The following is a 27,275-nucleotide window of genomic DNA, read 5'->3' as shown; positions in this document are numbered from 1 at the left end:
GCGCGTTCATTGAATTGACCGCTTGATCCACTTGCTGTTGGAGAATTTTTCCAGAAATTTCCAATTTCCTTACCATCTCTTCAAGTTCCATATTGGAGTTTTAAGGTGTTGCTTGGGCTTGACAGTTTTGGTAGTAGTCAGCCCTTGCATAGCCATAATTCGGATTGTCCCCCCAACATGGATTGTATTGCAGATCTCTTTGGTAGTCATGGTAGTGGTCTGTCCTTGTATAGCCATAGCTCATATTGTCTCCCCAACCTGAATTGTATGTGTCAAGGTAGGGATTATGTCTTGGCTGTCCATAGAATCCTGTATATGCTTATTGAAGTTGTTGGGCTTGACCTATACCATAATTTCTCACCATAGAGGTTAGTTCAGAAATTTGAGAAGAGAGAAAAGACATACTTACCATAGCCATGCTTGTAAGGTCTTGGCAGTGCGTTTAATTTCAGGATCGTAAAGAAGAGTGTCTTTACGGCCAGACCTAGTCATAAAGGGAAAATACGTTAGTTTAAATCAATTCCCCGGCAACGGCGCCAATTTTTGATAAGCGGTTGTCGAAGCCGTAAAAAATAAACCTATTAAACAATCAACAATAAACTTGTAGATAGTGGCAATAGGGTCGAACCACAGGGAATTGACACCAATGATTTTCCTAATAATGACTAGGTCAAGTAAATAACAAGTAATTAAAAGAGGGGGGTTTGAGTTGATAGATTAACACTAAATAGCAAAAGAAAGCAATAATTTAAAGATGAGTAAATCAATGGATGAAAAGCTTCTAGTTGAAGTATGGATCTATTTCAGATTGTTTAGAATTGATCATTGATTCTTTAATACTCCTATTTATCTCAATAAATTGGTTTAGGATGTGGAAGACGCTTCTCACAATCCAAATTCCTCCTTAGTTCTAGTTTGATTAGGAAACGTTCGCTAATCAAACACTAATCAACAAGTTGCCAAGGAACGTCCTTGGGGCATTATAGCATCGAATAACTGTTGACTGCATTAAGACTTAAAGAAACCCAATTCTATCCTTGCCAACCGCGTGGTCAAGTTTAGATTATGCAATTTGATTAAATGTGTATTTGAACAACCTAAGCAATTACGGACCTAAATTATTCAAACAATATTACTTAAGCAATTTAAAAGCAATGGGCCCTTATTGATTCTAAAAGCAAAATAATAATTATGGAAAGATCAAATTGCATAACTATTGAAAGTAAATAAGAGTTTAACAATGGAGATTTAAATCTCCCAATTCATCACAAAATCTGAAATTCACCAACTTCAACTAGAAAAGAATGAAACTAGCCACTCATGGAGGGCAAAATACACAAAAGAAAGAAGAGAAAAAGGGAAGAAGCTGCAGAATTTCTGGAGAGTTTCTGACGAGTTGAGTTGCTGATCAGAAGATGTCTTTGCTGGTTTGGAGGCTCTCCTTTTATAGCTGAAGAATTCTATCTATCTAGGGTTTTGAAATCCCTTTTTGATTTGGTGTTTGACTCCTCTTTTGATATTGAATTTAATTGCAATTGGAATTCCTTGGATGAGAAGCTCTTTCGTGGCTCTTGGTTTTATGTTGTTAGTGATTGGGTTGGATTTGAACATCTGAAAATTCGGATTTCTGTTTTCTGCCCAATTTCCCGCTCTGCTGTCAGTTTCTGCTGTCAAAGTGATTTGCCCGGTGATTTGACCAGTTTCTTCAAGTGATTGGGCAAATCACTGACCCAATCACTTTTCTGTGAGTCAGTCCAGTTTTCTGCTCTCTGTCTTCTGCGAGTGATTTGGCCAGTGTCTTCGAGTGTCTTGGGCAAATCACTGCCCATATCACTTCTGCCTGTTGCCTCCAGGTTTCTGCTGTCAAAGTGATTTGCCCGGTAATTTGAGTGTTTTGGGCAAATAACTTTTCTGTCAATTTTCTGCACTTTTTCTCCAATTTTCCAATTTCTTCCTTTTCTGTAAAAATAAGATAAAAACCATAAATTAAACTAAAAAATGTATAAATAAGTAATAAAAAGGATAATAAAAATGCGGCTAATTTATACTTGATCAAATAGTTCCTGAAACTTTTTCCCTGAAATATCATGTACATTGCTCTTTTTCTTTCATATGCATCGGTGACGGCATTATCCTTGTTCCTTGGATGAATAGGAAATTTTCAAAACTACATTGAAAAGAGCATTTCAGTTTTTCGAGTTTCAGTTGAGGTTAAATTATAAATAGATAAATGAATAAAATTATTTTTAGTATTACAATTATTACTTTAAATCATTCCGGTAAGCAATTTTCTATAAATATTTTTTTTTGTGAGATTAGAGGAACGAAAATTTAAATTTAATGGGTGCGTGTGCTTTCAACTACACATGCATTGCCCACGGACCAGTTCGGATTGTAAACCGAATCGGTCAAACGGTTTTGATTTTTGAATTCGATCAAAATTTTAAATATTATTCTCCTTTTTTGAACCAGAATCAGAACTGTTATATCAAAATTTAATTCTCCTTTTTTGAACTAGAATCAGAACTGTTATATTAAAATTTAATTCGAAAAATGTATTGTACAATTATCAGTTAAAAGTCTAAATATTTTTAATTACTCATTTAGTAATGTATTTATAATTTTAAACCGAATTTTTTTTAAAAATGGAATTTAAAAATTGAAGGAATAAAAATTTTTTAGAATTATTTAAATGCACGTACTATTAAATTAAATCTATAAATATTTAAATTAAATTTTAAAGAGTAGTTAAAAAATGGTTTAAATTTTTAGAACCTCTTCCATATCTATCACCCTTATCCTATCTTGAAGCTCCAAGTATGGACCACCTTGTAGCTTTCGGCATTGTTGCGTTGAGCCATTCCATAACCTAATTTATTTAATCCTTCTTGTTCTTATCGTCAAGCCAATTCCAAATTCAATTGATAAGTATTATAATAAAAAAAAATTGTAGGAAAGAGTTCACATATGCAATCTGCTACTTTGGAAACCGCACCGATTCATTTTTTTAAAATAATTTTTTTTATCAGAATTTTTTTTTGTTAATTAAAATTTTTTAATATTTTAAATATTAAAAAATATAAAATATTTTTTATAAAATAAAAAAAATTAATATATAAAAAATAAAATAAATAAAAATTATTGTACGATTAAAATATTTAATATAGTAAATTATATAAAGTATAGATATTGAAAATAAAATTGATTGCATTATATTTAGGAATGAAAAGTATTCGATTTAAATTAAAAAATCGATTGAATTGAATTAATTTAAAAATTCAGTTTAATTTTTTATTTATCATGGTTTGATTTAATTTAATTTTTAATTTTAAAAATTTTAATTTAATTTAATAAAAAAAATTAAATCAAATCTGTTAGCGATAATAATATATTATTTTTAATAATATAGAAATATTATATCATATTAAAATTAAAATATTTTAATTAAATTTTAAAATATTAAAAATAAAATTTAATTAAATAAAAAATAAATCGAATCACATCGATTCGATTTAATTTAATTTTTAATTAAAATCAATTTAATTTTTAAAAATATTTAAATTTTAATTTTTAATTTATTTAATTTAATTTGATTTTGAACCGAGCATATGGTAGCCCTATCCCCATGGAACCATCTCTTGCAGCCCAGATCCAATAAGGCTAGAAAAACTAATTTATTAATGTAACGGTCACCACACTAATCAGACCCACCAGCGTTCAGTCTTGCTCCTTGTTCTTTCCACTGGTCTAATGACCGTTACATTCTGACACTTGAATAGTCCAGCAAATCTTCCCCTCAGTTTCAGGGTCCTGTTTCTCTCTCTAAAACCTCTCACTAAACCCTGGAACTTCCTCTAGATTTCTGGGCATTCTGTTCTTTCTCGTAAAGTTCTTCTCTTTACAATGGAACCAGCAAAAATAGATTGGAAGAGTGTGGAGTCTGTATTTGTTGAAGATAAGTTGTATGAGAATATAAATGCGCCTAAATGGGTTGATTTCTTGACCCGTGAAGATGATGACTCCATGGATGATGAGGCATGGTTCTGTAAACCTGGTATTTATCGTCTTTCTCTATGTTCGAGAATAGTTTTAGTAGTGTTTTTCTTCACTGTGTCTCTGATTTGTAACCTTTTTTTTTAAATTTTGTTACAGATTGTGAACATCCAAAGACTGCTGAGGATTTCTTTAGAATAACTCCAACTTCAAAGGTTTCTATTCTGAACTTTTCTGATGTTTTATGCTTCATATACTTTGTTTGGTAATTGAGAAAATGTGGGAAACGAGGGAATTTTTCGAAAAGATAAAGGAACTGATAGAGGTGGTATTCTTAATTATAGAAAAATCTCTCTCTTCTTTGAGGATTCTGAAACATTATATAACATGGGTTTCGAGATTTGGTTTGTTTTCTTTCTTTTTCCCACTATTCTCAGTTACCAAACAGTGGATAAATCCAATTCAATTGAGTAATTGTCTCATTTCTTGTTCTTGAATTGATGTGTTGTAGCTTTCACTCTCAGCTGATAAATCTAAGGGCTCTTTTGGCAGCGGGAACTTAAGGTACAAACAAAGGAACCCCAAATTAATTCATCAATGGGATGTTCAAAATTTACAAGAATCATCAAAAGTTCACTTCTTGTTTTCTTTGCTTTGGGTGTAGAGATGCAAAATTGAAGAGGACAGGGCAAAGCCAGCATTCATTTGCATGTAGTGATAGATCTAAATTCATTGAAGATGGTGAAAATCATGATCCAAATTTATCAACCCCACCAAATCACCAAGCCAAGTTCATCAAAGCAATGACCAAATCAAGCAGTGAAAAGCAGAAACCAGCTGATGATATTTTGCAAACCAATGAGGCAACAAGGCTAACAAGCACATTATCAGCGAAGAATTTGTTCGCAGGGAAGGAAATACTATGTCATATTAGCGAGTTCTGCAATGAATTGAAGAAGATGGCAATGAGGGCAAGGGAGAGAGAATGTGATGAGAAGGAGAGTCAAGTGAGGGAGAAAAAAGATTTGGTAATGGTGAATGGGAGTTCTAGAGAGGTTTTGGGAAAGGTGGATGTGAAGGAGAACGAGCCGAAGCCATTGCTTGATTCAGGGAAGGAGAAATCTGAAGGAATTGAGAAAGGAAGTGTCAAAGAAATGCAGAGGAGGAAGATGAAGTAAGTTAAACATCTCTGATCTCTCAATGCTTTTCTGCTAATTGTGTGTTTGCCCATGCATAAAGACACTGAATTTGAGTTACTAGTAAGCAAAATTTTCAGATTCTTCCAAAAGCTTTGAAATTTCAACAATATATGCTCATAGATCTTGAACAAACCATGCTTGAATATTACTCAAGTGTGCATTAAGTGTTAGCAAATTGAAAATGGACATTATGCTTATGTTCTGCATATTAAACTAAGCCTTGAAAGTTCCACCATTAAAGCATTTGAAAGGCCTTGTGTAAGTAAACATATATTTTTGCAGATTAAATGAAAATGCAGAGAACATTCCATTGCCACTAAATTTGGAAAATGTAAAGCACAAAGGAGAAGAGCGCTTGCTGCAAATTCGAACCAATCCTCCTTCTCCTCAATGCTTTTCAGCCACTCGAGCACCCACCAAAACCACCCCTTCAAAGGCCTGCAAATCCAGGCTTATGGTATGTGATGCTACCAGTTCTACTTCTTTATGTTGACACTGCACTGATCTTTAAGTTTATGGAGAATATAGTTATAGATGGAATCAGGAAGCTCAGAATGACTATTACGCATCAAAGATTTGAGTTCATTTGTAGAATTTTCTAAGCATTATTAGACTGACATGAATTAAATTCAAAGACCTTGTAATTTAGATGCTGAGAAGCTAAAATTTAAAAGTGAAATTTTCTTGTTCTCCCTTGGAGTTGCTTGGAGAGCTTGCATATGTAGCAGAACCAAGCTATATATCAGCTCGGTTCATATTGCAATTCTTCACCTTATCCTGCCGAAAGGGCAGAATCTGGTGGCTAAGTCCACTATACTTCTTTCTTTGACATGTCCTCAAGTGTGATCATTGATCTTCTGATTGGAAGAGGGGAAACCTCACACAATACACATCATAAACAAATATGATTCACGAGTCGGACTTTTCTTGCCTTGACCTAGTCCTAGTCTATGATAGACAGGATCTAAGCAAGAAAATTCAGGCCTGGGCGCCTGGCCAAGTCTGCAAATTCTTCATCTTTGAAAGTTTGCTTGCCAGTAACATTAACTTGGTTGTGAACTGTCCACAGGAGAGAGGCATTCTTCAAGAGGTGAAGCAAAGTAAAGAAGTGGCAAAGGAGGAAACTGACGACAAAAACAGAAACTTTTCCATTGTGGATGGAAAAGAAACAAAAGCTTTGGATGTATTCTGGTTCCTGAAGCCATGCACAATGTCCAGCTAAAGAATTGATTGAACCTTAGCAATAATTTCTAATTCATTGATTCTTTCCATTCTTTCATTATTTCTCCAGTTGAAACTCATCACAATTCATTTATTTTTCTTGTTCATAGGCCCATACCTTCACATGGTAGTCCTTGCTTGATTCATTTATGGTCAATAAGAGAAAATGTACTTAATCATTCGATCGTACTGGAATTGCTTTTAGCAAATGCATTGTTGTACTTTTGACCTACAAAATTTATAGCTAATGCAAATGAGAAGTGAAAATTCTATAATTTTTATCATATTTTACTGTAAGTTTTAATTCCAATTCAACAACAATGATACCATTCCATCCTGTTAAGAGTCTGTTTAGATAAAAATTTGTTTGATAAAGTAAAGTTAGATATTTTGATAATATCTTATTTGGAGATGACAAAACAAGATGACACTTGCCATCAATCCATTATCTGAGGATAGTTCCAAAGTCAGTTGACTAAAAATCCAAAGCAAATCCTTTAATTGAAAAGGTTACTACAGTGTGCTTTTCTTTTTCTAATGAGTTGAGATTGTTGAACAATTTGTATAACAAACAACAAAAGCCAAATGACGAGGTATTAAAAATCTAGATATTAAACTAAACCCAAACTAAATAAATAAATAAAAAGCAAATCTTCTTTGTCTTCATATAGTTTGTATAGATAATATATGAGGTCAGAAATCAGATATTTTTGACAGAACAATGCATAAAATATTAAAAAGAACAAAACCCAGATGCTGTTCTATCCTTCATTGCTTGGATCTTTTGTCCTTACCAGAAGAGAAGAAACCAGATACCTTAATGCCATCACCTTTTTGTTCTTAGTTTTTGTAGTTTTGCTTGATTGGATAATTATGAACATTACTTGCATGCTAATCAAAATCCCTCTTTATAATTATTTATCCTGTTTCACTTTCGCCAATCAAGGGAGAAAATTTATCCACTTTCCAGTCTAGACTTGTACAGAGAAAGCTAACCATACACATCTTTCTAGGTTTTTGCTCAAAAGGTATTAAAGTTGAAAACTTTGGATATGGGTTCTTGCAAAAATCTGAAAAACATGGCTGCAAATACTGACAAACAGAACATGTAATGAGCTTGCAGATGGCACTACTTTTCTGGCCTATGTTGAGAGAGGAAAATCCAAACTAAAACTGTTTTAAACTTTAAAAAAAAAAAAGTTCTGAATTCTGCATCAACCCTTCATTAATCACCTAAATCAAACCAGATCTCTGCAAACTCCCAATTTACAATACTCAGAAAAGATAGAGAGTAAGAGAAACTTCATTGATAGAAGCTGCATAAGATCTCATGGAAAAGGTCACAGATTTATTAACAAGACAAACACAACCCAACAAAAACCAAGTCCTAAAACAGATACTCAGTAATTAACCATCAAGTTTAAACCAAATAGAATAATGAAGAAAAAAAGAGAATGTACACTGAAAAGAACCTCTAATTAATCTAGCCTCAAATTGCAAAGCAAGAGATCCAAAAACCTAGAAAAAAAGAGCCTTGCACGTGGATAGATTCCATGAGTATACTCTCTAGAACCTCTGAAGAGATCTTCCATGGTTTCCACAAAGAGATTCAAGCTCCTAACTGGTGGTACATACAGAGTCAAAGGCGCTGCTGAAAAAGCCACTGTAAAGAACAGCTGCAACATCATTTAACCAAAACCCAGAAACGAAATAGACCAGTTGTTAACTAAAATGAAAATATTTTTGTGTTCTTGGTTTCTGATTTGCCAGATCGCTGAGAGAGAGATATAAAGGTTTTGTGAGTTGAAGATGAAGGGTATGCAGAGGGGAGATTGGGGAATATAAAGGGTATTACAGATATGGGAATAGAAGAAAGTGGTAGAACAAGAAGAAGACAGATCAAAATTCTAGAAATTGGATGAAGATACAATAATGATTTGTGTAAAACTAGACTGGGAGATAACTAGGTGATAGATAAATGGAATGGCGAGGCTCGTAAAAAGGAGTTTAAGAATAATTATATTAAATATTTAATTTAATAAAATAAATTATTTCATATAAAGTCGTATCATTGAAAAGAAAACGTGTGGACTATGGACAAGTAGGGTTTGTTTGTTTTTTTTTCTAAGCATTAGTTGGTTAGAGGGGTGGGGAGCTGTGCTGCAATTTTTTTCATTTTATAAATTTATTATGATTTGTTTAATTTTAAATTAAAATTTGATTTTTTAATAAAAGTTTAAATAATTGATACTGTGGAATTAATATTCAATCTCTTAAACCTTAATTTAAAATTATTATTAATTTTAGTTTAATATTAAATTAATACTATATGATTGTGAAAGTAGCATTAAGTGTGGACTTCTAGATCTCTATGGACTGATTAAGAAAATCAGTGGGCTAATCATAGATTGATTATATCCAAGTGTACTATTTGGATAAGCAAGTGGATATACATTAATTAAAATTTAATAGAAAATTATTATTCATTTCTATAATTTATTAATTTTAATTATATAATATTATTATTTTTTAAACAGCGATAAAAATTAAGAGTTAGAAAGTAAAATTTAAAATTTTTCATATTTATTTAGATGCATATATAATTAGATTAAGTCTGCTATTTTAAAACTCATCTTAAAATTGAAGTTATTAAATTTATTTTTTTAGGTGATTTTACGACTATACTAAAATGAAATCGTGGTGAGTCGGCTTCACAGGATGTAATTGCTTGGCTATGAAGTTGATAGCTCGGTGGTGGTTTGCAAGCGGTGTTTTAGGCTCCTTCTCCTAGCATTTTTGGCTTGTTGCTTGTCTTATGCTCTTTTAATTTGGCACTTGGATGTATTGATGGTGGTTTTTCAGGTCTTATACTCCTTTTATCTGTATTTGGGTTGGCGATATGGGCAATTGGTGCGGTGCTTTTTTGGTTGAAAATAAGCACTTGTCGGCTGGCAATTTCCTGATTGTCTTATCTATTGGGTTTGAGCTTGGTCTCTTGATTTGGATTGGTTGATTTTTGGGTTCGGCCTTCATTCATGTTATATTTGAGATTGAGCTTGTTTATTTGACCCACTACTCGTCATAGCCTCCCAGGCTTTAAAAAGAAAAAATAAAGCCAGTTAGATTTTTTCTCATTAAATTCGATAATTATTGTATAATATTTAACTAATTAAAAATTAAAATGAGGCAGTGTCCGGTTAAAATAATTTAAAATTTTATTTAATTTTTTATCTTTTTAAATTTAATTTAATTTTTAATTTTAAAAATTTTAATTATTTCAGTTTAATTTAATTTTAATAAAAAAAATTAAAAAAATCAAACCGAACTAATTAATAATAATAATATATTATTTTTAAATTAAAAAAAATCAATTCAATTGAATTAATTTAAAATTTTAATTCAATTTTTTATTTTTTTAAATTCAGTTTAATTTTTAATTTTAAAAATTTTAATTATTTCAGTTTGATTTGATTTTAATAAAAAAAATTAAAAAATTAAATCAAATTAATTAATAATGATTATATATTATTTTTAATAATATTGAGAGATTAGATTATATTAATATTAAAATATTTTAATTAAAATTTAAAAATATTAAAAATAAAATATAAAAAATAAAAAATTTATTAAAAATTTAAATTAATTAAATCGAATGAAATTAAACTAAATCAAATTAATTTGATTTAATTTAATTTTTTAAAAAATTAATTCAGTTTAATTATTATAAATATCTAAATTTCGATTTTCTATTTTTAACCCCACCGAGTTAACTTTGATCCCTAGCTAAAACAACTTAAAACACATGGGTGGCTTGCAAAATCTCCCGTTATAGAATTGAATTCGGTCCAACCCCAACACTGCCCCTATGTCTGCGTGTGCGCCATTCTTCGACTCGGAGACTGACTCACTGAACTCTCCTCAAGAAATCCACCCTCAGACCTCTCTCGCTCGCTTGTTTTCGCAATTCTATAGCTGCAACCTGCTCAATCAGTGATTCGTCATTATCAAGGGTAATGTCTCCCCAATCATCAACTTTTCTCTTTTTTTGGCCCCCTGATTTTACTGAGACAGAAATCCATGGAGCGAACCCCATCTAGTTCGGATTTTTTTTTTGAGTTTCTCTAACTGGGTAATTTAACAGAAATTGCAGTTATGCATTTGAACTTGAGTGTATTTTTCGATATATTGAATTTATTTTATTGGCAGATCGTTTTGCCCTTGTCCATTTCTTACAGTTGAATCTTTCAAGTCTGAACTTGGAGCTTCTTTCTTCCATGGGATGATCATTTTTATTGAAAAGGGTACGATGAGGTTTCAATTATATTAAAGGATATGTAATGTATATATGCATGTAGGTGATGACATATTTATGTTTCTATTAGCACATAATGATGTTTTGGCTACTTCCTCATAAGTTGGCAGCTCTATCTACCAGTAGTTTCATTCATCCACATTGGTAAGCAGGAGTTGGAATTAGCATTTTAACAGATTTCTAAACTTGTGTTTGCATAATTTTGCTTCAAATAGTGGTAATGCTTCTGACGCTGGTGCAATTGGTTTGCCATTATTTAAGGACACGCTATTGAAAAATGCTTTTTATATTTGGAAAAGGAATCTTTACTCAACCTGTTTGTTTCTAGATACATTATTTTCCTGGAATATTATGATTAGGTAAATTGCTGTTTACTACTGAAATGTAATATCCATAATCCGAAATATGCGGTGGATATTAAAAAAGAGAGGAAATTTTATGTTACCTAATGGGAAGTTGAAATGCACTGGTAGAGTAATGCTATCAAAATTGTGCTGGTGGTTATGCGGAGGTGTGCCGGTTATCGACATAACTGCCATTGGCTTTTGCATGATATATTCTATTTTGAACTCTCTTTAAGTTAGAAGCATACTGGTTGGCTTTTGCCTTTTTGTTGCATCTTCTTCAAAACTCCTTGAAGCCATATGCATTTTGTTCACTGCCATTGATTATATTTACATGCTTGCAAAGAAAAGACTGCAATTTTTTAATTATTGGTTCTTATTACTGTCCAGCTCGTCAATTGGAGATGGAGCTGGGAAAAATTGAGTTCCTTGGATTAAATGCTTCATTTAAGTATTGAAGAGAATCAATCACAGCATAAAAAATTACTTCCTTTGTTGAGGCCAAAGTTGTGATATAATTGGGAATTTAGCTTGTATCATGATGATTGACTTGCTTCTTTCATTTTTACATCATTATGGTTGTTATATTTAAGGTCTTATTTCCATTTAACATTTAATGGCAGCAGACTGGTGTATTACTGGCTAAATAAAGAAGTCAATCATTTTGGTTAGAGTATTAAACATAAGTAGTTATAGAAGGCATTTCCTTTAAATGTTGTTATGCCATTTCAAAGAGCGGTTAAAAGTAATTCTTTTAGATGTGTATTCCACTTTAGTTATATGGTTACTTCATCTATGCTTGATTTGAAGTTAACGATTCGTATATACAAATAAGGTAGTTCCTTTAAATTATTCTTGTGGCATTTCAATTGGGGGTTAAAATTATTGTTTTCAATGTTGGTATGCAACTCTAGATATCAGTATAAAGTGCATTACTTATTTGCTGTTTAAATTTAAGTTATAATAGAGTATACATTCAACAAAAATAAGAAAAGATCTCTTAAGAAATAGAATAAGAAATAGAAAAAAAGAGGTTGTTTGGTGTTAACAGCAAGCGTTATATATGGCAAGACTCAGTTAGTGGACCCCAATCCATATTAAAACATATGCACATAAAGGGAGAAGCTAAATAGAATGCGAGGAGAGAGAAGAGAGAAGGAAACATAATGTTGCATGGCGATGGAGACGTGTCTAATTTGGGGTTACGTGTTTGATTGAGGGAAAGGGAATCTATGCTGAGCAGTCTTATTTAGCTTTTTGCTAATTGAATCACTTCTTTTTCTGAGATTGATGATAAAATTGGTCTTGATTGTTCATTACAATCATTCTGCGGGTGATTCATTTCTCAAAGTCTTTCTGTCAAGGCTATAATAAGCACTCGAATATGGTTCGCATTTTTCTCAATTTTCAGTATGGCAGATGGAAAAGATGGCTTTTTCACTTTGTTGCAAGATGTGAGCGATTAATTCAGAATCTCCGGTTACATCGTGATGTTTTCATAGAGTTTTCCATGATCATGATCATGCTTTGGTACTATTCGGTGGTGTTTTACCTTCGAAGTCTTAAAGTAGGTTTCGTATCTCACCAGTGAAGTTTGCTTTGGTTTACATATATGTATGTATTTCATGTAGATCCTTGTTGATATGTTCTGCTAGAACAGTACATCTGGAATTTGCATTCCAGTAAGAGTGTGTTTCGCCTAGTCCATGAAACAAATATGAAGCTGTTGTATTATGTTAATATCATAATGTGAAGGTTTTTGTTTTGTGTTTGAAATGGTGATGGTTGAAAGAAGTGACGAGCAACCTTTTTCTTTTGTAAGAAATAAGGTTCAATCTGCAAAGGAAAAAAAGAGTACACCCTGTAAGTACTGTCTTACCATCTTGATTGTGCAATAGGTGGTTAATAAGGCAGCCAACTGACAAGAATTGAAGTCTTCAAATGTTATTTGGCTAGTTTTGTTAAAAGAAATAGAGATCAGGTCCTTCTTTCTTACACTGTCAGGGATATGAGGCTGATAGTTGTCACTTTGTTTAACAACAACAACAACCTTAGTACATTTGAATCTGTGAGGATATATCTATCAGGTGCATCATGCCAATGCATTTCAATATTAAAATTAATTAATAATTGGCTACATTCAATAAGCTTCCTTACTGGTCCTGGCAAGAATGGGGCAGAAAATTGCTCAACCTCCTAATTCCTTTACCAATTATGATGTAATCTTTATGCTTGTCCAGTTGTTTGTGCATATGGTACTTTTGCAGGTGGTTCTGTTTGTCAAACTTGTGCAAGAAAAAAGAAAGTATTTACTGCTGATGATCTGGGCCAAGATAGTACGTTTTTGTTGTGATTTTGTCTTGGGCAGGAGAAAGAACAAAGCACAAGCATGATACGTATACAAGGTTTTGCTGTATCAGTCCTTTCCTTGACCTGTTCTCGCCTGTACAAGCAAGAGTGAGCCTATGAAGAGAAGATGTTCATGTGCAAATGAGATTGTTATACTGGAAAATACTTATCTATTGTAATCCAGATGAAATTTATATATTTACCTTACGAGTTCATATAAATTCGATTGAGGTAAAAATTTTCATATTATATCTTAAAAAATGTGGGTGATGAAATTGTAATAACAGCTTTACAGATCCATCGCTAATATTTCACATTGGGATTGTAAGAGATTTTTTTTTTTTTTGGTGAATACTCTGGGACACGGGCATGTCGCAATGAATTATGAGAAATTATAAGCTTTGAATTTCAACCTATAATTTGACACTGAAACTATTTAATAAAAACACAGAATGTTTAATAAATTCATATTACAATTTAATAGTAATCTTATAATTTTTTTTTAAAAAATCAGTATGATAGAGTTGAAATTCTTTTATTATATGCATTTGTCGGATTGAGATGGCTTTTTCCACTCTCAACTAGGTCCATTTGTAACAATAATAATAAAAAAAATCTATAATTTTATGTGAAAATTTAATGAAAACATTTATTTAGATGTAAAATCATTTTATATAATAAAAATAAATCCAGGCAGGACCGGGCTGGGCCATGAGATCTGCAGCCCTAATGAAATTGAGTTCCTCAGATACACGCGTCACAATCTCATCTTAACATCACACGAAAAGGACGCACCCGGCGGTGACTCTTTTTCCAAGGAATCGCTCCATAACCCTCGAAATTTCATCTCTTTCTACCCATCTCTCACTAGCTGTTTGAAAGCTCGAAAAGCATTGAACAACAGAACAAAACTCATGGCAATGGCTGGGCGTCTCAGATCGGGTCTGCCTCTACTCAATAGGATTTTGAGATCTGATTCCCTCTCTGCTTCCGGATCGGCCGTTGAACGCTCCGTTCTTTGCCCTGCTTTCACATCTGAGGTAGCTATGCAAAACCTAATTACACTTGAATTTGTAAAATTGGAAATCGAAAGCCTTTACCTTTGTTTCCATTTCGTATGTGTTTGATCTATGGGCATCTGATTAATGCTTTGCGCGGGAGATTCATTTCCTCGTGCCGGTAATCGCCTAGTTTTTGAACCCTAAGTTTGGTACTTATGATTGGGAATAAAGTAGATTGCTTGGTGTCTTATTCGCTTTGGAGGCCAAAGGCAAATTGGTATTGTTTAGGTTCCGAGAAAATGGGGGAAAGATATATATATTTCTACTGGTATAGAAGAGCTGATTTGAAACGATTGCATCTATTTATTGCCTTGCAATGATGGTTGTTCACTGTTCTACAATTTTTGTTTTGTTCGCTAAAATTGATTTTACTTTGCCATCTTGTTTTCACATTTTCTCACAAACTATGTGAAGCATTATTAACTTTTGGGCGCATAGTAACTCATGGTAACTATTCTATAATGAAACCTGTTATCTAAAGGTTGGCCATTTCGTTGTTGACAGTCTTCAAAACATTTTGCTACTGCATCTGGACAAAAGGAGGAGAAGGTTAAGGTATGTAAATTTATTTTTCTGGCTGCTTATTAAACTTTTGACTGTGCGCGCACATGGGCATGTATGCCTGTGATGATTCTTTTGCGTTGGTGAAAAAAAGATGTCTTTTATGCTTGGATGAATGAAAATTGGATGCTGGCATGTTTTGTTCTCCACTGCTAAGCTTGATTATGTGGCCATGAAAGAGACTAAGTGGGATAGGATTGTGTGGGAGAGAGTAAACATTCTGTGTTCTTCCATTTTTGGACATTGAACAAACAAGATGCTTCTGGTTATAGTGTGCCCATTTATGTTGCATTTTCAAGTGACCCTTGATTGTTCTTTAAAGAGAAAGACATGGTGCTTATCATTCATTTTTCATGATGATATTCAAGCTGCAACTTATTTTATGATTTTTTTTTTGAAATTTTCATGTGAGACATTGCATATTTGTAAACCTTTTGATTAACTGTAAAAAAAATTGTGCTCTTTTTTTAGTACTTTTCTTACTTAATGATGCTGCAAGATTGGATGATTATCTTACATTACTGATACAACAATGTGGTTAACTTTGTTTAAGACCTGACTTGATCATCAAGGTTTCTGGCTTTATAAGTGTGATATGGAATGCATACATTGAATTGTTAGTGATTGATATTTCCTAAAGCCTTGTGAATTATAACTAGAAGATGAAGTTTGGAATCAGCAATATGTCTTTATTTAGAGAGCAGCACCAAACTTCGAATATTAGTTATCATTTTTTTTTTTTTTGCATTCTTTGATGGTTCTCTCTCACTTTTAGGTGCCACTTGTTTTGTTTGGGGCATCTGGAAACTATGCTTCTGCTTTGTACATTGCAGCCAAAAAGGCTAATGCACTGGACAAGGTTGAGTCTGAAATTCTTGACCTTGTGGAGGCTTCAAAGAGAAGCCCTACATTTTCCCAGTTCACAAAGGACTCGTCAGTGCGTGCTGAAACAAGAGTCAAGGCTATCGATGAAATTTGTGGCCAAGCTAAATTTTCAGATCTTACAAGGAACTTTTTAGGTAATATACAGCTCTGCCAACTGATATTTAATATAATATATTTCAACTTATTTTTTTGGCCTATCATACTTTTTTCTTTATATGAGTGCGCCAAGTAGATAGTGTATGAATGCTTGATATTGGTTAAGTTATACTTGAAGTTGCCTCACATTTTGAAGCATTTAGTTTTTGCTGAAAGCTGATAATATATGTATCAATGTTTATCAATTGTGAAAGTCTTTTGCTATCTTTTTGCAGTTGTGGTGGCTGAGAATGGCAGGCTAAGAAACTTAGATACCTTTGCAAAGAGATTTGTGGAGTTGACCATGGCAGACAAGGGAGAAGTGAAAGCTATAGTCACAAGCGTAATTGTAAGTTTGACACTTTGGTTCACAATCAAACTTGTAACATTAATGCCTCTTGCAATTGTGTCTCTTATCTATTGTACTTTTCTACATAGCAGGTCTTATATGTCCTTGTGGAATTGAATTTTGAAGCTATTTGATGTCTGTTTTATTTTATTCAATTAGATGCTCAGGGCCTGTTTTTTGAAATATGACCCTCGAATCTGTATTATTTCTCGTCACCTATTGCAAATAGCTGACTCTTACAATAAGGGAAGAGCTATAGTTGCCTGCATCTTTGTTTTGTGAATTAACCTGTTGCAATTTCACATGCAGCCCTTGCCTCCAGAAGAGGAGAGAGAATTGAAGGAGACACTGCAGGAAATAATTGGAAAAGGAAAGAAAGTTAAGCTCGAACAGAAGGTATGGATTATAAAACCTTGTTAGTGACTCAATGACCAAATAATTTATCAAGGGAAGTGAATCTAATCATCTCAAATTCATGCCAGATTGATCCAAGTATTCTTGGGGGCCTTGTGGTAGAGTTTGGGCAGAAGGTGTTTGATATGTCCATTAAAACAAGGGCGAAGCAGATGGAGAGGTTCTTGCGTGAGCCTATTAACTTGGGCACCATTTAATTGCCCGTCTTGAGGATACTTCTTTATCAACTTCCATCAATGGTCTAGAAAGGAAAAAGTACTTTGAACTTTTTGGTTGGTTTTGTTCTGTTGTACCCTCCATTTCATGTGATGGGAAAGCATCTGTTTGCAAATAAAAATTTGTTCAGGGCAATCACTAACAGACCTCTACTTTCTTGATTTTCAACTTATTGGTATTTTTGGAGGTCCTAATTTGTTTAAATATTACTGGTCTGTTTGGTATTGCTGCTGCCATTTGTGTTGATAAAAGTAAAAGATTAATATATCATAAAGTTTTAAACTGTTCAATAGTTTTTTTAAAGAAAATTTATTATTTAGTTTTATGTATAGGAAAATTTATTAATTAATTTATCAGTTTTAAAAAATATATTAAAACTTGTACTAATTAGTTTTTTTTTTTAATTTTATTTGTAAAATATTTATTATTTAATTTCTGTAATTTCTTTTATTTGTAAAGTATTTATTATTTAATTTCTGTAATTTCTATAAATTTATTAGTTAATTTTTAATTTTATAAAAAATTTATAAATTATTGTAGAGATTTTATTTTAAATATTTTTTTAATAACATTTAACGTTAAAATTAAAAACTTCTTTAGTAACATATTAATATATTTTTTAAAATTGTAATTATGTAATTAGTGAAATTTTCTATAATAATAATTTTTTTTCAAAATTCCTAAACGTGCTTTTTGAAGTAAATTTTAGTCATATTTATTCTTGCGCAGATACGGGTTCTTGGATAGTCTCATATTAGCTTTTTAAAACGGTTTGCCATGAGTATTAAAATATTTTCTTTTATGGTTTATTATAAAGTTGTGTAAATATTATATAATATGGTTAGCTTTTTATTTATATAATTTTGAGAGAAATTGTTCAATCATACTACTTTTAATTGTTATTCAATAAATAAAAATTTTCTAACTGGGTATATTACAGGGGGTGAATTTGTGTTTTAACAGTAAAAGGGTTATCTAAGGAAGATTTCATTTTATGTATATGCTGCTTTTTTTCAAATTATATGATATTATTGTAAAAGTTTTTTTTATAAATAATAAATAATTATGATAAAATTTTATTTAATTCTTGTAATTTTAATGTCTTATTCCAATCTTATATATTTAATAAATATAAAATATATGTAAAGTTTGAGATATAACGTATACGAAAATGCTAATAAAAATTATAGTTATTATATTTTAGATAAAGCATATACTATTTAAATATAAATCGGAATATATTAATTATTTTATTAGAGAATGTAATTTAAAATAGAGAATATTTTCGCTTAAAAGGAAATTTTCATGTACGGTAAACGACACCATGGATTACCTTTTCTAGTCTCAAAGATGATAAATAATGCGATTTAAGCCAACTATGTTTCGGAAATACGACGACGTTCTGTTACTGAGGAAGTGGAACCTCCATGTGAGATGTGAGTGTGACTTCAGTAGGGTTTCTGCTTGCAACTTGGTGATTTCTGCGTTTTTCTGTGCTGAAATTGAAAATTTGCTCGATTCACATAAGAAGCTTGCTTGGAAAATAGGTGAGTTTCTTCTTTCACCACCTGAATCCCAATACCCATGTTTTATTTTCTCTGCAAAACTATTCTCCATGGGAGAAATGGATACTCAATTACCGCTCAAAACCTATCAATACCACCATTATCAACTTTTCTTAGATACTTGACAAGCGATGCAAGTCAGCACTCGTTTATTGTGTCTTACCTCACAAACACTTGTGGGTTCTCCCCGGAATCTGCTTTATCAGCTTCTAAATTTTATCGACTTCAAACTTTAGACAATGCTGTCTTAGTCCTATCCATTTTCAAGAACCTTGGATGTTCAAAATTCCATATTTCTTACATCATCTTAAAGTTGCCACGTATTCTAGCATCCAATCCTGAGAGAACTATTATCCCCAAGCTTGAGTTTTTTCGCTCTAAAGGTGCTTCAAACTCTGATCTTGTAAGAATCTTCAGTTGCTGTCCTTGGATATTGGAAAGAGGCTTAGAAAAGCAATTAGTTCCTTCTTTTAATTTCTTTAGAGACTTGCTCCAATCTGATCAGAAAACCATTGCAGCTGTTAAATGTTGTCCTTCTATTTTGCTTTGTCGTCTTGAAGCTAGAGTGATACCTGTTATCAACATTTTGCGAGAAAATGGAGTGCCTGAAGCAAATATTTTGCACTTGATACGTTATCACCCTATGAAGCTTCATACAAATCCGGATAACTTTAAGAAGGTTTTGGAAGAGGTGAGGCTGATGGGATTCAGTCCTTTGAAGGTTCATTTTGTTCTAGCAATCGTGGTACTGATGGGAGTGAGAAAATCCGTATGGGAAAACAAGGTTGATGTTTATAAGAGGTGGGGTTGGTCTAATGAAGATGTTATTACAGCTTTTGGAAAGCATCCATTTTGTATGAGAATTTCTGATGATAAGATTATGGCTGTAATGGATTTCTATGTTAACAAATTGGGTTTAGACTCTTCTGTCATTGTCAATTGTCCAGTGCTGCTTGCGCTAAGCTTGAAGAAAAGGATTGTTCCAAGAGGTTCACTTATTCAATTTATGTCATCAAAAGGTTTGGTTAAAATAGATTCTCATATTGCTACACTTTTAAAGCATTCAGAGAAAAATTTCATCGAAAAGTTTGTGAATCGTTATGAGGAATCTCCTCAGTTGTTGAAGCTATACAGTGAGTTGAAACAGCAAGGCGAGCAGCAACAGGATTCATGATTCATCACAGTTAAGGACTTAATTGGCTCCACTGGCAGTATAAAGTGTAAATAATTCAAGTCATGAAATGTAATTGCAACTTTCACTTTCATGTTTGATGCTGTTCTGGAGTGAAAAATTCAAGAGGGCATATCTTCCTAACAAAGTAAACTCGACCTTTTGTTTGTTACCAGTATGATTCACTTACCAGGTTATGTTCTTGCTAAACTTGGTTAATTTTGGTTCATTTTTTACGTCCATTTTGCTTTCCTGGTGTTGTTGTTTGTCTTTTTATTATGATATCCAAACTGCTGTAGTTGGAACTTTTCTGGGTGTCTTTTTGTTAGAAAAGTGCTCATTTTGGGTTGATGATAACTGTTAGAAAATATGCACGAGGATACAGGTTGAAAACAGAAACTTAAGAATAGAAGATGAATGTTGAAGAGAAATTTTGCTGATGTTGTAAAAATGTAAGAGGGTGATGTATTTGGCTTTCACAAATACATTGTGTAAGTTTAACATTAACACGATAAAACTAGACAAGTTGGAGAAGAAAAACTCAAATTTCTTATAGAAAATAAACATAAATGGACTCTCTCTCTTTCTCTCTCTCTCTATCTCTCTCTCTCTCTCTCTCTCTCTCTCTCTCTCTCTCTATATATATATATATATATATATATATATATATATATATGCTTCCACATTTTCGTAATGCACTCTCATTCTCTCTGTTATCATATTCTGCAGCCACCTCTTCTCTTTTATAGAGAAAGGTTGCTTGCCTTAGTCAACAAATGGTGCTTGCACACACCATGCTTGAGTATGGTAGTGTTGCTTTTCTTACATTATCTTTTTGATCTCTATTTCTCCTTAATGAAATTTTTGTTGGAGTTGTGAATTCAATCAACAAGTCTTTGAGATCTTCTGTTTCCTTTGGCAATTCAACAGTTTATGAGCATGCCAAGGTCATGCGCAAAAACCACCAGAAATGGTTTGAAATAGACCCCTCTTGTGTTTATGTTTCCTTTGATTTAGCAATGAGATTTGTGTTTTCTCTCTGTCTTCAACTTCTACTTTGTTGAATTAACATGTTTAGTTTCTGAAATGTCTTTGTTAGAGCTAACTCTAGCTCTCCCTCTTCTCTATTTTCCAACATGGTACCTTAGGGAGCCCTCCTTTTTTTTTTTAACCCAAAAATAACCATAGAAGTAAAGCTTTTTCTTTTTTGACTAATGAATATTAGCTAATTTTTATAGAAAATCATCTCTGTAAATTATGCGTAAATCTAAATGGAATGAATTGCAGTGAACTTGATCTGGAACCATGCTCCTGAAGTCTGTAAAGAACCTTGTTTCTGAAGCATTTTACAATTGCTACTACTGATATGTGCATCTGTCTGTGTATGTATGTCTATACATTTAGACATAATAAATGCATTGCTGTTAACATTTTCCTTATATCTTGTCTTGAGTTTTTAAAAATAATTGTGTTAAAATATTTGTATCATATATTTATAATTTATAAATTTATGTTCAATATATCATATTAGAGAGAGAGCCATAGATGAGAGAGAGAATGAGGCAAAATGAGAGATTTTTTCTCCTTCTTGTCTGCCATCGAAAAACGTATGTTATTTTATAATATATTAAATTAATATTCAAAAAATATTGTATACAAATAAAAAGTTAATGAATAGTAATATTAAATGATGCAATTTAAGTATTTTGCAAGTTACCAGTATTATGTTAGTTCAGTTGTTTGCATGGGAAGTGAAGGGACTGAGACCTAACAGGAAGTTCGTCATGAAGGCTAAGATCCAATGAGTCTTCATATTGGATTTTTGCCAGAGACTTGTATTACAAAGAAGACAAATCTTATCCTCTCAACCTTAAATGTATGCTTGAAGAAGAAGGTGGTCTGAATATTTTATCTTCTAGATAATTTCTCTTTCCTAAACATAAAATAATAAACCAATGTCTCAGTCCTGTATCCATGCAATTGCCAGATGAGCCCTATTTTATATTTCTTAAGATTTCTTTTGTCTTCCTTAAATTTGATAACTTTCTACCTACTAAGATAGTAGAGTAAAGCTGAAGTTAAAACTATTCTTGATCTGAATTTGTTTTTATTTTTTTAAACAAATTCAATGAAGGTATAATGTTGTGGAAGATAATAGGTTGGCTTTATAACGAGAGATAATTTTCTGTTCTTTTTATTATAAAAGCATAGGTAAATGAGAAAAAGCTTGCTAATCAAACAAAGCATTTGGTTGAATATTAACATAACAATATGAATAATATTTTTGATAATGTAAATAGTTAACCTCTGTCACATCGATTGTATTAATATTTTTTTTTTCAAATTCTTTTCAATATTGTCCAAAAACTTGATTTTCCAATGAGGTGGGAAGGGAATAGCAAAATTCTCATGGCCCAATTCCAAAAATCTCAGTTACTGAAAAGCTGAATCAATTGGTATTTATGGCACATAAAAGGAAGCAAACTTTTTGGTTGCCCATGTCTCTGGTTTAAGATGATGAATATGTTCTTCTTGCATGGCTCTCATGATGTTTTTGTTTCTTTGTAAGTCATAATTTGACGAAAAGGATACTACAGAAATAAGTTGTAACTCTTTTGTGACACCCATCAATGTGCACTCATTATGTGGATTTGAGATTAAATATCACTAATTTTATCATTTTCAAGAAAAATAAATTCATGTTCGTGTTCTTACTTGTCTTCTTAACAAAGCAGACCAAGTGTATACATGTTGCTTTGGACGACAGCCTCGTAAGTTAGATTATTATTGTTATTATTTTAAGGATAGCTGTTGATATATATTGTAAGAGAAGAATTAAAGCTTTTGAAGCAATTGAGTAACTTGAGAGTTTTCCACTCTCATCACTTCTTTTTTTCCAGGAAATCTGCTTCTGTCTTAATCAAGCTCTGAATGCAGACGCTGTTTTACACTTCTATATTATTCAACAATTGACCATGACTACCTTGTAATGCTCATTTGGATCGGACAATGACTAGGAATTGGTGATTATTGTATTTCTGTTAATTATACATGAAATTTCTTTTACAGAATTACCATTTAGTCCTTATTGCTTACTAAAACTAACTACGTAATCCATGCACTTTTATAAGTAAATTACTTGGTGCATTTTCTTGTTAAATTACATAGACTAAACAATTGTTATTTAGAAATTATATGAAATCTTTAAGGACAGTCCTAATTCGTAGTGAAACAGAAACATTCGTGACTTTTTACGTTGTATAACTAATACATGTTTAAGATTATGCTTAAAAAATTTAAAAATATATATAATTACGACATTTTATCGGTAATTCAATAATATCAATATTTTAGTAATTAATAAACAATTGATAATTTATTATTAATTTGATCGAAAAACTTTATAGTTATTTTTTTTGTCTAATACCTTTTTGGTTATAGATTTTAATTAATTTTTTCTCAATTTTTTTTCTATATTTTAATAATTCGACTTAACTGTAGATTCATCCATTCCATAAAGCTTGGAGTTCAAACTTCGATTAAAGCTTAACAATAATAATAATACGAATTGTAGTAAAATGAGATTTTTCTTGATATCTTTCTCTTAGGGAGGCTGTAATTTGCTTGTGAAGCATAGTAGCTAGGTAGGTTGTTAGCCAAAAGAGAGATGCTTGGAAATTATTCAAAGAGGTAGTAATCTTTAATGAACAAATGTACTAACAGACAAGCATGCAACTAATGTATACATAGAAAAGATCAATGGAGTACTAAAACTACTTATTGCAGTTTCTCTCCTTCTCAAGTATAAGCCATGAAACTAGACAGAGAGAGAGAGAGAAGCATTATCATTTATGTGAAGTGGAAGCAAAATTGTTTGTCTCATACATGATGATTACCTTATGAGTGAAGAAAAATGCATCGAAAAAGACAAGATAGAGTCAAACACAAGAACACCTACCCATCTCTTAATATCAGCTTCTCTCAAAATCAGAGGAGGTCCCCCTCCAATCCGTTTTCCACTCTACCCATCAACCAACAACAAGCACAAATTCCTCTCTCTCTCTCTCTCCATTTTCATATTCTAAGCAAACCCCACAAACCATCACCATCATCATCACTCTTACCACCGCATGAAGCCTCCTCTCTCTCTACGGGATGCAAACATATCATTTAGCTATATAGCTTTCTCTTATCTCCATCAAGCAAGTTAAAAAAACAAAAAGGAAAAAGAACAAAGGTTCCACACAAGATCCAATCCAAAACTATCAATTCTAATAGCGATGAGAAAGCCGGATCTAATGGGGAAAGATAAAGGAGTCATGAACAATAACAAGGCTAAGCTTAGAAAAGGGTTATGGTCACCGGAGGAAGATGAGAAGCTGATCAAGTACATGTTAACCAATGGTCAAGGTTGCTGGAGTGATATTGCTAGAAATGCTGGCTTGCAAAGGTGTGGAAAGAGTTGTCGTCTTCGTTGGATTAACTATTTGAGACCTGATCTCAAGAGAGGTGCTTTTTCTTCTCAAGAAGAAGAGCTTATAATCAGTTTGCATTCCATTCTTGGCAACAGGTACTTTCTCCATTCGTTTCTTAAGCTTATTTATATGAAACCCTAGATTGAGTTTCCAACACTTTCTTGCTTTTGGTTGTGTATTCTCTATTACATTGATGAAGATACATGATATGGAGATGGAATGTCAATAAGAAATGCAAATTCTTGAAATGCCTAGCTACTGGGTATTATTTTTCTTCTTTTATTTTCTTAACTTAGGAGATCTTAATATTGTCACAATGTGAATTACCTGCTTGCATTTTCTCATTCAGTTGTATAGCATTAGCATCTCAAGGGCAGTGATGGGTTCATTCCATATTCAATCTACACACAAGGTGTAAAACAAGTTTAAGCCTTCAGCTTATCCAAAAAGAAAAAAAAAATCATATATTTTCAGGCTACATATATTTTCTTTTTTTATTTGTTTCACATACTTCTTACAGACCAGAAAGTTGAACAACCATTGATATATATATATGCTATTATTATTATTATTATTATTCTTTTTTTATTTGTTTCACATAGTTCTTTTATTCCCTAAACAATGTCCATGCAAATGCATGCATTTGTAAACTTGTTATATAGAGCTTACTAATTTTATTCTGATTTATATTTAAACATAATTAGCTTGAATATTATTTCAGATGGTCTCAAATTGCGGCTCGTCTTCCTGGAAGGACAGACAACGAAATAAAGAATTTTTGGAACTCCACATTGAAGAAAAGACTCAAGATTAATAATAATAATCCTTCCACAAGCTCACCGAATAATGATAGTGATTCCTCAGAGCCAAGAGATCATGTCATAGGAAATATCATGCCCATGCACAAGGATGATCTTGACCTAATCACCATGTGCATGGACTCATCTTCTTCATCATCAGCATCCATACAACCCATGGTCGGCGCCGGTGGTGGCAACCAGTTCGATCCTTTCTTTATCCTTAATAATAATCAGCTTGATTTCACCGGGGCCGCTGCTCTATTTGACATGTCTACATGCTTAAATCAGGTGGGTATGGGAGATGGATTTTACGGTGATTGTGGGATTTTAGAGAGTCATCATAATGAGATTGGGATTGAAAGGGACCTCTGTGTTCCTCCACTAGAGATCTGTAGTAGAAGTATTGACGAAGAAGAGGAGAAGAAGACGAATAATAATGCTGTAACTAATCACAGCATTATTAACAACAATAACATCATCAACAACCATTTAAACAATAATAATTCTTGCTTCAATAACACTGATCATCATCTTCATCATCAGAACTTCAAAGTAGAGGACATGTTTGGGTTTGAAAATCATTGGCAAGGAGACAACTTACGAATGGGAGAATGGGATTTGGAGGGTTTAATGGATAACATTTCTTCCTTCCCATTCCTTGATTTCCAAGTTCAATAAACCTGCCACCCTTTGAGCTTTCTCTCTCTCGCTCTTTCTATCCAATATCTTTTTCTTCTCTTAAGCCAAGAATGTCCTAGGAAATTCTTGGGCATGCAATTCCTTTTCAAAATCAGCTGAACGCTACTGCAGCCTTTCTTCTTAATATCTCTGAACCTTTCTTTCTCAGCCATACATGTTTATCTTTGTTTCTTTTATACTATTTCTTTAATTTCTTTGTTGTTGGTCAGATGATGAGTCTGCAATAAAGTATTGAGCAATGGTGAAGACATATATATATATATACTTAGGGTGGGTAGAGAGATTCTTGTAAGACAATGGAGTATTAGTTTCATTTTCTTTGTGAGAGTCTAAGCCTTGGATTCATGTGTTGGAATGGATTGGTGCAATAACCATCCTTCCTATGAAGGGAAATGTGAATAGTATAGAAGAGAAAGTGGGTGTAAGAAAATAAAAGATTAGTTGGTGATCCCAAATTATAGTTAATTCCGTGTACAAACAAGAAAAATAATGAAGATCTCCATGTTGTTTTTAGTTGGAGTTACAAGGATACAATACACATCTTGTAAACATTGATTAATAAGAAATTTCATTCAATTACTCTCTCTCTCTCTATATATATATATAGAAATATTAGGCACTATTATATAATGATTTGATAATCTTAATAATTAGTAGTTTCAAATGAATAAATAAAAAATATATTTATTTAAAATGTTTACCCTATGAGTGAGTTTAGGTAGGATTCTCCCCTTTATTTCTTTTTTTTTTTTTATTTTTTAGTGACATATAACTACCATCCTGTTATAGTGTTACCTGTCTCTATCACTCAGTTCCGTACATATGGATTTACCAGCGCACCCTGTCTGTTAGACGAAAATTTAATTTTTTGGCGCGCGTACTGATAAAACTGTGAAGTGACTGCGCCTGTTCTCTTATCTCTTGTCACATTACCAAACTAAGCTATTTTTTGGTGGATCTACGCGTGTGGTCAGTTCGGCTTTCTTCACGTCACTGAATTGGAGCATGCGATATTGGGCCGATCTATTAGAGTGGCCTAATGAACTTTGGACCTATGTTTTTCTCCAAAATCCGGCCCATCCAGAATATAAAAAAATCAAGAGTTTATAAAATCCAAGAAAATAAGCAAGTCAAACCAAAAGGGATTTATCTATAATGAGTTTTTGATAACGTAAGGTTACCAATTCAGGTCTTAGTCATTTGGTTAGACTACAAGTTAGCCTCTTATTAAGCATTTGAATTATGGATTATGCTTCTTAATTGTTAAGCATTTGAAACATACATGTCCATTTGCTATAACACTCGGTCATTAATGAATTTGAATAGTGGAGAATGGACAAATCATTGGATGTTATTGAGCTGATTAATACAAAAGTGAATTAATTAATTAAACTTAATTCTTTTTTTGTAAGCGTAACTCTTGCATTAAAGAAGTGGAGGCTTGTGGTCCGAGTGAAAAACCCAATCCAAATCAGCCTAGACTAAAAGGAACCAAGGTTCAAGACCCAGAAACAAAAACTCAGTGA

At 32.4% G+C, this 27,275-nt stretch overlaps 4 protein-coding genes and 1 long non-coding RNA gene across 6 annotated transcripts; all 5 read left to right on the top strand.

Moving 5' to 3' along the window:
* Positions 1–3,708: 3,708 nt before the first annotated feature.
* LOC110624607 lies at positions 3,709–6,696 on the top strand. Its single transcript, XM_021769814.2, has 6 exons — positions 3,709–4,054; positions 4,153–4,208; positions 4,505–4,557; positions 4,658–5,167; positions 5,475–5,649; positions 6,262–6,696. The coding sequence occupies exons 1-6, from the start codon at positions 3,904–3,906 to the stop codon at positions 6,412–6,414; spliced, it is 1,098 nt and encodes a 365-aa protein (XP_021625506.1). The 5' UTR covers positions 3,709–3,903; the 3' UTR covers positions 6,415–6,696.
* Positions 6,697–10,205: 3,509 nt separating this feature from the next.
* Positions 10,206–12,080, top strand: LOC110624379. 2 transcript variants are annotated; one of them, XR_006352326.1, is made up of 2 exons: positions 10,206–10,423; positions 10,620–12,080. It is a non-coding gene; the product is annotated as an uncharacterized LOC110624379 (long non-coding RNA). The 2 variants fall into 2 exon arrangements; XR_006352327.1 differs by having other exon boundaries at positions 10,206–10,542.
* Positions 12,081–14,220: 2,140 nt separating this feature from the next.
* LOC110625361 (ATP synthase subunit O, mitochondrial) lies at positions 14,221–17,263 on the top strand. Its single transcript, XM_021770984.2, has 6 exons — positions 14,221–14,458; positions 14,984–15,034; positions 15,816–16,059; positions 16,297–16,409; positions 16,719–16,805; positions 16,892–17,263. The coding sequence occupies exons 1-6, from the start codon at positions 14,333–14,335 to the stop codon at positions 17,018–17,020; spliced, it is 750 nt and encodes a 249-aa protein (XP_021626676.1). The 5' UTR covers positions 14,221–14,332; the 3' UTR covers positions 17,021–17,263.
* Positions 17,264–18,399: 1,136 nt separating this feature from the next.
* On the top strand, positions 18,400–19,778 carry LOC110624451. Its single transcript, XM_043960750.1, has 2 exons — positions 18,400–18,586; positions 18,841–19,778. The coding sequence occupies exons 1-2, from the start codon at positions 18,400–18,402 to the stop codon at positions 19,776–19,778; spliced, it is 1,125 nt and encodes a 374-aa protein (XP_043816685.1).
* A 3,441-nt stretch (positions 19,779–23,219) lies between these two features.
* Positions 23,220–26,331, top strand: LOC110625353 (transcription factor MYB83). Its single transcript, XM_021770974.2, has 2 exons — positions 23,220–24,345; positions 24,972–26,331. Exons 1-2 carry the CDS (start codon positions 24,056–24,058, stop codon positions 25,726–25,728), a joined length of 1,047 nt encoding a protein of 348 aa, XP_021626666.1. The 5' UTR covers positions 23,220–24,055; the 3' UTR covers positions 25,729–26,331.
* Positions 26,332–27,275: the final 944 nt, after the last annotated feature.

This window comes from Manihot esculenta, chromosome 10 (genome assembly GCF_001659605.2).
Source record: "Manihot esculenta cultivar AM560-2 chromosome 10, M.esculenta_v8, whole genome shotgun sequence".
Taxonomy (NCBI): domain Eukaryota; kingdom Viridiplantae; phylum Streptophyta; class Magnoliopsida; order Malpighiales; family Euphorbiaceae; genus Manihot; species Manihot esculenta.
Note: the sequence above shows the minus strand (reverse complement) of the source record. Positions and strands in the feature narration are given on the sequence as shown.